At 39.5% G+C, this 12,335-nt stretch overlaps 1 protein-coding gene across 18 annotated transcripts in view; it reads left to right on the forward strand.

Annotated features, from left to right (window-relative positions):
* The window catches only part of Klp10A (kinesin-like protein 10A), a 128,301-nt gene that overhangs the window by 95,803 nt on the left and 20,163 nt on the right, over positions 1 to 12,335 (forward strand). For 3 of the 18 annotated variants that reach the window (XM_067081908.1, XM_067081898.1, XM_067081909.1), the window contains exons 3-4: positions 4,164 to 4,244; positions 6,052 to 6,291. In XM_067081908.1, coding sequence (XP_066938009.1) covers positions 4,164 to 4,244; positions 6,052 to 6,291 — 321 coding nt within the window. Of the gene's footprint in view, positions 1 to 4,163; positions 4,245 to 6,048; positions 6,292 to 8,210; positions 8,253 to 10,814; positions 10,872 to 12,335 lie in introns of all 18 variants that reach the window. The other 15 variants (XM_067081912.1, XM_067081901.1, XM_067081913.1 and 12 more) reach the window with 8 other exon arrangements.

Consider the following 12,335-nt stretch of genomic DNA (forward strand, 5'->3'; position numbering starts at 1 on the left):
TTGCTTGTTAGTTGTCTGAAAAGAAAACTACAGTGCCTGCTTTTTCTGTCCGCCCTCAGATCTTTAAAACTACTGAGGCTAGAGGACTGTAAATTGGTATGTTCATAATCCACCTTCCAATCATCAAACTTACCAAATTGCAGCCCTCTAGCCTCAGTAGATTTTATTTTATTTATGGTTAAAGTTAGCCATAATCGCGCTTCTGGCAACGATATGGGATGGGCCCCAACGGGCCGTGGTAAATTTTCATGGGCCGCTGTTCATACAGCATTATACCAAGCCCACCAAAAGATAGATTTATTTTCGGTGGCCTTGATTATACGCTGTAGCGGCTGTACAGAAAACTCGATTGCGCCGAAGAAACTTTGGCGCATTTTTTACTTGTTTGAAGGGATATGAAAAGGGACAAGTAAATTCAGATAATTAAAATCACGCGTGTGGGTAAAATATTATCGAGCGAAAAATGGAGGTCGTTGTAGCCTTCAGGACTGATGATTGCATGTTGGAAGGAGGATTCTGTACAGAGATCGATGTATAAAAGAAAAACAGAATGAATGGTCTAATGGGTTAGAAGCATTAAAAAATACATGGGGTAAATTGTTAGTAGGATTAGAAAATAAATGGGCTAAAAGCTTAGATGTATCAGAAAATAATGGGGCTGAAGGCTTAGATGTATCAGAAAAAATGGGATGAAGGCTTGGATGTATCAGAAAATAAATGGGCTAAAAGCTTAGATGTATTAGAAAATAGATGGGATGAAGGCTTAGATGTGTCAGAAAATAGATGGGCTTAAGGCTTAGATGTATCGGAAAATAGATGGGCTAGAAGCTTAGATGTATCAGAAAATGAATGGGATTAAGGCTTAGATGCATCAGAAAATAGATGGGATAAAGGCTTAGATATATTAAAGGGGGTAAAGGATTAGATGTATCAGAAAATAGATGGGCTTCAGGCTTAGATGTATCAGAAAATAGATGGGCTTCAGGCTTAGATGTATCAGAAAATTAATGTGCTAAGGGCTTAGATGTATCAGAAAATAGATGTGTAAAGGCTTAGATGTATCAGAAAATAGCTGTGTTAAAGGCTTAGATGTATCAGAAAATAGATGTGCTAAAGGCTTAGATGTATCAGAAAATAAATGGGATAAAGGCTTACAAGTAGATGTATCAGGAAATAAATGAGAAAAGGGCTTAGATGTATCAGAAAATAAATGGGATAAGGGTTTAGTTGTATCAGAAAATAAATGGGATAAGGGCTTAGATGTATCAGAAAATAGATGAGTTAAAGGCTTAGATCTATCAGAAAATAAATGGGATAAGGGCTTAGATGTATCAGAAAATAGATGAGTTAAAGGCTTAGATCTATCAGAAAATAAATGGGATAAGGGCTTAGATGTATCAGAAAATAAATGGGATAAGGGTTTAGATGTATCAGAAAATAGATGTGTTAAAGGCTTAGATGTATCAGAAAATAGATGTGCTAAAGGCTTAGATGTATCAGAAAATAAATGGGATAAGGGCTTAGATGTATCAGAAAATAGATATGTTAAAGGCTTAGATGTATCAGAAAATAGATGTGTTAAAGGCTTAGATGTATCAAAATAAATGGGATAAAGGCTTAGATGTATCAGAAAATAAATGGGATAAGGGCTTAGATGTATCAGAAAATAGATATGTTAAAGGCTTAGATGTATCAGAAAATAGATGTGTTAAAGGCTTAGATGTATCAGAAAATAAATGGGATAAGGGCTTAGATGTATCAGAAAATAGATGTGCTAAAGGCTTAGATGTATCAGAAAATAAATGGGATAAGGGTTTAGATGTATCAGAAAATAAATGGGATAAGGGCTTAGATGTATCAGAAAATAAATGGGATAAGGGTTTAGATGTATCAGAAAATAAATGGGGTAAGGGCTTAGATGTATCAGAAAATAAATGGGACAAGGGTTTAGATGTATCAGAAAATAAATGGGATAAGGGCTTAGATGTATCAGAAAATAAATGGGATAAGGGTTTAGATGTATCAATAAATAGATGTGCTAAAGGCTTAGATGTATCAGAAAATAAATGGGATAAAGGCTTAGATGTATCAGAAAATAGATATGTAAAAGGCTTAGATGTATCAGAAAATAGATGTGTTAAAGGCTTAGATGTATCAGAACATAAATGGGATAAAGGCTTAGATGTATCAGAACATAAATGGGATAAAGGCTTAGATGTATCAGAAAATAGATGTGTTAAAGGCTTAGATGTATCAGAAAATAAATGGGATAAAGGCTTAGATGTGTCAGAAAATAAATGGGATAAGGGCTTAGATGTATCAGAAAATAGATGTGCTAAAGGCTTAGATGTATCAGAAAATAAATGGGATAAAGGCTTAGATGTATCAGAAAATAAATGGGATAAGGGCTTAGATGTATCGGAAAATGGATGTGTTAAAGGCTTAGATGTATCAGAAAATAAATGGGATAAAGGCTTAGATGTAACAGAAAATAAATGGTATAAGGGCTTAGATGTATCAGAAAGTGGATGTGTTAAAGGCTTAGATGTATCAGAAAATAGATGTGTTAAAGGCTTAGATGTATCAGAAAATAAATGGGATAAAGGCTTAGATGTATCAGAAAATAGATGTGTTAAAGGCTTAGATGTATCAGAAAATAAATGGGATAAAGGCTTAGATATATCAGAAAATAAATGTGCTAAAAGCTTAGAAGTATTAGAAAAAGGGGCTAAAGGCTTAGAAGTATTAGAAAAAGGGGCTGAAGGCTTAGATGTGTCAGAAAATAAATATGCTAAAGGCTTAGCAGCATTAGAAAAAGGGGCTAAAGGCTTAGAAGCATTAGAAAAAGGGGCTAAAGGCTTAGATGTATCAGAAAAAAATGTGTTAAAGGCTTAAAAGTATTAGGAAAAGGGGCTAAAGGCTGGATGTATCAGAAAATAAAGGCCCAAAGTGTTAGAAATAGTGTAATGACGATACTGTTGTGACATGCTTTTCGTTTTGGATGGAATCTTAGGTAGCGGATTTCGAATGAAGAAAGGGACGTTGGATTTTGAAAGCACTGTTTGGGGAAATCACAATCTGTCTATGGCTCTGGAGAAAGACCTGTTGGTAGGTATGACCTGCACTAAAAACGTTTTTCAGAGTTTATGATGATAAGTAAGAGTTGGAGGTGGACGAAATCATGACCTTGTAGCGTTAGCATGAGTTCTGGTTCATCAACTGATGGTCACAGTAATTATTGCAAGGCATGAAGAAGTGACATATCGATTATTTGGATGTGCGTGTTTTTAAGTTTTAATATTTAATCCAAGATGATAATCTATAATGAATGAGGATGGAGTAGCCGAAGTCGTCGATTGGCTCTCAGCTTTGGATGTACTATGAATATTTAAAGGGCGTGTCATCATCTTAGGTTTATTTTTGGTATGAGTAATTATTGAAACCATTCTAGTCCGTAATAAGGGTTGTTTAATTTATGTACGAATTAAAATAGTGTGGTGTGTACTGGATCATTATTATATTAAACAGTGGGCATTACTTCAGGTTCTTTGCAGCGTGCCTTCAGCCCTTAACTGCAACCTCTTTCATTCCTTTTACTGTACCCCCGTTCATATTCTCTTTCTTCCATCTTACTCTCCTCAACCCTCTCTGACAGTTGATTCATAATGCAACTGCGAGGTTTTCCTCCGGTTACACCTTGCAAGGTTCCTCATTGGGTGGGTGGGTTCCGGTCTCAGCTAGCACTCTGCTGGCCGCGAGTTCGAATCTCCGACCGGCGAATGAAGAATAAGAGGAATTTATTTCTGGTGATAGAAATTCATTTCTCGCTATAATGTGGTTCAGATTCCACAATAAGATATAGGTCCCGTTGCTAGGTAACCAGTTGGTTCTTAGCCACGTAAAATAAATCTAATCCTTCGGGCCAGCCGTAGGAGAGCTGTTAATCAGCTCAGTGGTATGGTTAAACTAAATTTTAACTTCACCTTGTAAACCGTTTTACTGTCAGTTTCAGTTTCCGCGCTTATTGACCCCATAGGTCCTAGCGCTCGGCCTTTGGCCTAAATTCTATATTCTATTATTATATTAAAACGCAAGATATTGAGATTGTTTGAAAAGTAGTAATAATCTGGAAGGTAACGATTTGTTTTTCATTGATGTTTCAGATCGAATTCGATGCCGTGTTCGCCCTCAACCCAGATTTGGCGCCACAGGACCAGAATGCTATGCCCCCTCCTTCGAAATTTGTGAGTATAGCAAATTCACTTTCTAATTTTCCAACATGCATCTAAAGACTGAATTTCAAAACGCGAAACCTGCCTTAGGAATAGACTCACGACTTTGCGCTGCTGGGTTGGACCACTCCATGTGGTTGATTGAGTCTTCCAGAGTTTTAAATTCAGCCTTTAGACTTGTGGCACAACGCCCACTGACTTAACAAACTCCGAGGCACTCCCTTAAAAGCACCCGCCCATCCGTTACCTCACTCTCACCCTGGGCATGTATTTTTTTTTATTTCAGTAGTCACACGCCTACACGTGTCACACACACACAATGTGCACACCTGTCAGTCTTCCCTTGGCCCTCATCCCTTACAAGGAACACACATGCAGCATGTAGCACCCTTTAATCAATAGAAGACAAATTTTGATGTACAGTTATTTGGTGTTCAGGTTTTTTTAGTTGTGCACTGTTTTGGGGGACTTAGCAGCCTTTTGATGGGGTTTGCATCCAGTTCTGGGTGTATGTTTTGTATGTGTCTTACCTTGTTCAGTAGTCTGGATTAATGTCCCTCGTAGTGTAATTCAGTGGTCATAACTGGTATGAATATGGGTTGCCCTTAAAATATTAAGTGTATATATAAAGTTACTGTTGCACGGTCCTTCAGAAACTGCAGAAGTTTATTTTTAACACGGGTTGCTCGTGCTGGTTAGATCATAATGACCCCCCAACGGATGAGAGACCATGCTTTTGCAGCATTGGCTTGGGTTCTAATATAATTGATGGGAAGCGTGACTCATTGTGCTGTGTGTGACCACAGATTTTGGGGTTAGGGAAATACACTTCTTTTCTTTGGAAGCCTGTGGTGTGATCAGGGTGATTCTTGTGGATAAAACTACTCAATAGCTTTCACTTGGGTGTCATAGATAACCCTTGCAGGTGGGAAAAATTGATTAAAAGGAGGGAAATATTGGTTAGAGATCCCTCTCCCCCCTAATTTTCATAAAGTAACTGAGCACAATTTGAAGGATCTGACAAAGTAATGTTTTTACGACATAATTTATAGAAGCATATTAAATATGAGTTTAACTCGAATTACTCGGAATTCGATAATCTGTTAAGTCCAATTTTATTCAGTAATCATAGTGAGTCTTGTCAGATTTAATTCACTTTTGTAGTCTTTTCGCCATTCTGTTAAATTTTATCACAGCATTCAGGTTTTCTATTGAATTTGACGAAAATCTTTTTCAAGATAGGGAATATATTCAAAGGATGTGCTTTGGGTGGTGAGACCTCTTCTAATTTATACTCACTTGGTTGCTTACATTAGTGCCATTCGTTTTCGACCCTTTCAAAGAATTATACTAGAAATAATACACATTTAGATTGAGAACGACTTGAAGCCCAAGTTGGGCAACAACTGACAGGAAAGTGAGTTTTCCATTGATCACTGATTGTATAGATTTGATCCCCAAGTGTTTCCCTCAGGTTAAAGAGAGAGATTAGTGCCTTAGTGTCGATTAGAATACAGCAGAATGAACGGAATGACTCGCAGGTAATCACATCCCCTTTTGCCTTTCATTAGGTGTGGTGGCAGGATAGCTTTTGAGGTGTTTCGTAACCTTTCAGAGCTGATGAATGCTGAGGGTTTATTGTTGCCTTCGTCCTGCTTTATTACTATAGGAAACGTCAATTGTTCCTCCTTATTTCTCTCTTTCTCTTCCTCTCTCTCTCCCTCTCCCTCTCCTCTCCCTCTCACTTCCTCGACCCTGATCCGAAAACTGTGTCCTTGGCTGCTCCTCTACGCTCCTCCCCTGAATTCACCCCCAGCAGGACGACGAAGACGAAGAATCCAGTTTGTCCGAAGAAGCTGACCTGAGCGACTACGTGTCCGGTCTGAACGTGGGCCGGAACACCCGAGGCTCTGGCCGTTTCCTGCGATCTTCCCAGACTTCGAGCAATGTACCAGCTGGATACCACCCGCAGAGACCCCCATCCGCCCACACCTCACACCTCCCGCGCCCACCGGGTCACCAAGTAGCCCGGTCTCAGTCAGCCTCCAGACTTACCATGGTACGGCACGCCCCCTCCCCGCCCTCCGTCCCTCTTTCCCACCTCCCCATATTTTTGGCATTAAGCCCCAGGAGCACTCGGCCTGCTGCTACTGACGCTGCTGCTGCTGCTGCTGCTGCTGTTGCTGCTGTTCTTGAACGCCATCTCCACTGCCCGCGGCTCCCATTTTAATGATTGCCTTTTATTTTAGGTGTTTGCCAGATAATGGTTCCCCTTACCCCGTTCTCCTAACCATTTCTCCCCTCTCCTGCTCTAGTGCTACCCCCAGTTAACACTTCTTCATCTGTTGATCTTGTGTTCCCTGACTTCATGGCGCAATTGGATGGTAGGAGCATCTATTTCTTGGCATTGTCATTTTTTTCCTCACTTAAAAATAATTGGAATCTAAAACTTTTATCAGTAACGAGTGACTTTCAAAAGATGCAAAATGTTGCTGCATTCTTCTGCCAAGGTTTGGGACTTGGTAGGTGCCCTGTGGGAATGACGCACGGCAGACCCGCGCGCTACATTCCTGCGGGATATCACGACCCTAACTGGAGAGTGAAGGCAAACCTCTACAACAGTTCAAGTGATAGAAAAATGATTGGTCTAACTTAACCGTCTAAGAGTGTGAAGAGTGACAACAGCGCGTCTGCTGGGAAACACTTCCGTGAGGACTCCTGAGTAGTCACTGAGTAGTTCATGCATGCCGTTGGGGAAAGGCGGTCTCAGTAACTGGAGAACTAACGGACGTATTTCCCAGTACGCGCGCTCGTTAATCATCACAACTGGCAACACTTTACAGGTCATTTGATCCAAAATCAGTCGGGGGCAGCGCCCTTTTGCTTGCAGATGATCCCATTTGCACTCCCTCAGCACGCCCACGCACCAGCCAAGCAGGAACTCTTTATGTATGCTTTTCTTTCCCTACAGTGAATCTTCTTAAGTTCCCCTTTCGGCTTTTCGATGAGGATGATTAAACATTTGCTTTTTATAAACGTGTAACTAATTTTCCCAGGCATGTGCATGTGTAGTTAGTGTAATGCTGTGAAAATAATAATAGTGACGTGTGCATGTTGACTCCGTAGTTTTGATTCAATTGACTGAAATAAAAGAAAACATTGTAAATATGACACGGCTCGGTATTTTCGACGGGTCAAAACCAGTGTGTGCATACCTTTTACATTTACGAGTGATCCAGGTTAAGGGTAGGTTTGAATACGTACATAAATCTCAAGACTAACCAATTGTGCCTTCCCAGTACATCGACCTCTCACAGGACCTTACTTTCTTTTTCACTTTTGACCTTGAAAGAGAAGATTCATTTAGTGATGTCATTTGTCAATTTTTTTTTATCCGTAAGTTTCATCGTCAAGACCAGAGCGGTTGAACAGTGAAGAATAGGATCAGACTTTATACGATATTTCTCTCTCTCTCTCTCTCTCTCTCTCTCTCTCTCTCTCTCTCTCTCTCTCTCTCTCTCTCTCTCTCTCTCGTTTAGGCTGACCGAGACTTAACTCCAAGCAAAATGCTTCAAAGCTCTGATGTGTGTTAGCGATACGAGAGACAGGTCGAGACAAACTTTAGTTGACGTCAGTATCATGACGGAATTAAATAATGTAATAATGTGCATGACGTGAGACTTGGAGCTGATAATAGGAATGTCTTATTGTCTTCATTTTATTCTTTGATTTCGCTTAACAATCTAGTTCTTTCAGTTTTACCATAATATTTCGGTTTTCATCTTTAATGCTAAAAAAAATATATATTAATTTCCTGATTTCAGATAGCTTACATGTAAATATAATTTGAAAGAAAAAATATATATATATTCATTTAATGATCTTTCCTTTTGCTGTTTCTGTACTGCTGTTTCTTTATGTAAAATTGTACATTTTCCTTCTTCCTGTAATCTATGTACCTGTGTTTTTGTTTTATAGAATTCGTCACAGAAGAAACGAGGCAAAAATGTTGTAAACACAGTAAGTCCGACGTCGTGAAGTGAACCCATGATAATCATGCTTTCCAACCTTGTTTACATTTAGTTGATTTCGCCTAATTCAGGTATTTGGGGGATCTCCGTTCAGAGGAGAATGTGGTAAAACTAGTCGCTTGAGACTTCCGCTTCACCTAATTCTTCTTATGACAGTACTTAACCGATCTCAGCAGCGTGGCTTTTGCTCGAGAGTTGTGTGTTGTTTGGAGGAAAGAGAGAGGAGGCGTCTCGTCTCCTGGCCGTCCTCGAAGTGGGCAGGTATTGTGTGCTTTGGCCGGGGTCGGATAATGTCTCGCCTTGCATCTGCTTCGTTAACGTTTGTTCCGCTGCCTGGATTTTTTTTTTTTCTTGCACTTGCCGAAATGTTGCACAGTTCGTGCGGTTATCACTGTTCAGGTGTTTGACTCTCTCTCTCTCTCTCTCTCTCTCTCTCTCTCTCTCTCTCTCTCTCTCTCTCTCTCTCTTAGCCTTGATATACGGAAGTGGTTTAATATTAAGTTTTATTTGAAATCTCTCTCTCTCTCTCTCTCTCTCTCTCTCTCTCTCTCTCTCTCTCTCTCTTAGCCGTGATATACGGAAGTGGTTTAATATTAAGTTTTATTTGAAATTCTCTCTCTCTCTCTCTCTCTCTCTCTCTCTCTCTCTCTCTCTCTCTCTCTCTCTCTCTCTGTTATACGAAAGTGATGTTTAATATTAGGATTGATGTTTAATATTAGGATTTTTTTTAGAACTTTCTCTCTCTCTCTCTCTCTCTCTCTCTCTCTCTCTCTCTCTCTCTCTCTCTCTCTCATACGAAAGTGATGTTTGATATTAGGATTTTTTAAGAATACTTTCTCTCTCCCTCTGTTATACGAAAGTGATGTTTGATATTAGGATTTTTTTAGAATACTTTCTCTCTCCCTCTTTTATACGAAAGTGATGTTTGATGTTAGGATTTTTTTAGAATACTTTGTCTCCCTCTTTTATACGAAAGTGATGTTTGATGTTAGGATTTTTTTTAGAATACTTTCTCTCTCCCTCTGTTATACGAAAGTGATGTTTTTAGAATTCTCTCTCTCTCTCTCTCTCTCTCTCTCTCTCTCTCTCTCTCTCTCTCTCTCTCTCTCTCTCTCTCTCTCTCTCTCTCTCTGAGCAGTGATATACGAAAGAGTTGTTTAATATTAAGATTTGTGTGGAATAATTTTGGGTGCAACACAAACCCAACTTGAAAAGGTGTTTTGAAGACTTCGCAGTATATTTTCTTCGTTCAGTTGGAAAGTCGCTAAGAAGAAAAGTATTGTATTGGCGTTTGGTCCCTATGAAAGCAGCGGATACTTTTTACATTCTAAGGCGGCTGAGAAGTCGAGTTGGAACGCCACCGTCCTTTAGGATTGAAATATTCAAGAACATATTCTTCTCGATCTCTCGAGAGGTTGAAACTAATCGCTTTGGTATCTCATTGACTTAGGATTGTTGTTTACAGGGGATTTTCCCGTAGCGTTAATTACTGAGTAATTGTGTTTCAGTTTTTGTAATATATTTTTCGTAGTTTGCTGTAATTCGATAATGGGACGGTCAGTTCATCTTGTGTATTTTGTAAATTGTATGTGCATGTTTGTGTATGTGTATATATATATATATATATTATATATATATATATATATATATATATATATATATATATATATATATATATATATATATATATATATATAATAGCTGATATGTATTCAAGTTTTGAAAATGTCTCGTCCCAGAGTCAATTCATTCACAAGCTGCAGTACTGTGGTCACGTTCTTGTCAGGTCACCTTTAATTTCCCGATGAGTTTTGGTTGATAATAGAAGAGAACTGATAGCGCAGAGGGGAAACTGATTTGTATGCCATTCATGTTTGAGACTGAATAAGACGTCCTTTATACATTCAGACAATATAGGAGGAGGAAGGTTGTCGCCACTTCCAAGTTCGGAAATCTTCGTAAAATTTCAGATGGCGACGTCTATACCCTTTGGTCGTGTTTCGATAAATCTGCTGAATAATATTATTTGTGTTTTAGAACTGGACACGGTGAACGCTTTATTGAATTATAGGGTAAACAGTAAAATCTCGAGTTGTACGACATAACGATTATATAGTTGCGGTGAAGCTTTAGATGCATATGCATCATATTTACTGGGAATACCCCTGGTGGACGTGGTTTGAAGTTGGACGTGGTAGGCTGAGGCAACTTAAAATATATAAGGAGCCAGGGACTTCGTTCCTCGATAAGCCTGCATGTGGGAGACCTCTCTTGACCTAAGAGAAAGAAAGGAAGTGGGTGTGTGTGTGTGTGTGTGTGTGTGTGTTGTTTCTGGTCAAGATGGAAGAAGACGGGGGTTGAAGTTGTAAGTGGTTACGGATTTAAATTTGACCCGTTGTTTCCTCACATCCCAGTGTACGTAGGTTGTTGCACTTCCCCAGTTCTCTTTAAACGGGAATTTGCTTTAATTTTAGTGTGGTCTCTTTATAAAATTTGTTTCTTTTTAATACACACGAAATCCCTTTCCCTTTTTCATCATGCATACCCTCAGGATGATGAGAATGATGACGATGATGATGATGAAGGTGGTGAGGATGATGATGAAGCTGTAAGTAACCTTGCTACGCCCGCTGGAGATGATGATCTCTTTAATAATTAATTGTCTGTCCGTATCATTTTATGTCTTAAGATCCTTAGTTGTGTTTCCTGCGACCCTCAACCCTGGTCCTTCCACCTGATATATGCATTGCCCTCCTTGTCCTCTCTCTCCTTTTTTTTTTTTTTTTTCTGTGGCCACGTTAGTATTTTTGTCGTCTTTGAGTTGGCCATTGCACTTCTCAAAAGATTTGATTTACCTCCTTTTGCATATGCAAGACATTTAGACATTTTTACCCCACTTGTATTTGTTGCGACTTGTTGCTTTTTGTTGCATCGATGCAGTGTCCGTGTATGTCCAATGGTTATGTGGTATCCAGTGTCTTGTTTTCAACCCGTTTAGTGTTTGTAGGACGCCACCCATGTCTGTTTCCACGAAGACTCCGAGGTTTAGAGGTATCCCCTGGTATCTTTAGACCCTGGGTCGTTCCATGTATCCCCCCCCCCCAATCATAGCCTGTTGCCTGTCGCCTTGCTGCTGGCACGGTAAGGATCGTGATTGTATCCTGTTAGGATCGTGATTGTATCCTGTTTTCATTTGTCGCAGCTCTTAGCAGCATGGCCATTTCGGTAGATGGTTTAGACGCATTTTTACTGGTTATATGAACCTGCATTTTTTCCCTCATTAGCCATAGCATGTGTTGGCATACATGCCGAACGCATGTCAGCAATGTCACAGTTAATTTTATTTATCTTTGTGGGTATGTTATGCAATGAACAAGTGTAGGTAGAATCTTCAGTAAATTTAGCATCAGCCGATGATTCAGTACTGTGCACATTATATACGTAATATATTTTAGATTAATCCACGAACACCCGGCTCGTGTCTGTATATATATTTACAAGTACTAAAAAATTCACAGAAATATGCACGTGATTTGTGATTAGCGGAAGCCACGGGTATAGCTTCAAAAGACTCGACAGAGTGCCAAGTACTTTCGTGTAATTGACACACCTTCGGGGCACATATGCGTGCGCGCTCACATGTGCACTTGCGCGCGCATATAATGTTGTGTTTTGTGTAGGAATTACTAAATTTCTGTTATTGCCAGTATTTGTTCGCTGTAGTTTGTTAATTAAAAAGTCCAAGGCATGTTAAATTCATTAATGTACGAGGAAGGAAAAGCGTCATTTTTTTCTGGATAAAAGATAAATGAACCGAGTTGCTTCATGTTTTATAAAGCACTGATGAATGTATTCGGTCAGAGCGGAGGAAGTTCACCCTTTCATTAGGCGTCACCTTGAGGCGGGCCTGTCATTCTGTCTGCTGCAGGCAGTAGGTGTCTTGATCAATGCGCAAACGTGAGCAGCAGTTCCGAGAACCGAGTCTTGGCTTATATTGCATTAACTAGGTTTATGGGATAAATCACTACAGTACTTCCGGATAGAACAGCATTTTGTAGAGGTTGCAGTTTTC

This window comes from Macrobrachium rosenbergii, chromosome 37 (genome assembly GCF_040412425.1).
Source record: "Macrobrachium rosenbergii isolate ZJJX-2024 chromosome 37, ASM4041242v1, whole genome shotgun sequence".
NCBI classification, from domain to species: Eukaryota; Metazoa; Arthropoda; class Malacostraca; order Decapoda; family Palaemonidae; genus Macrobrachium; species Macrobrachium rosenbergii.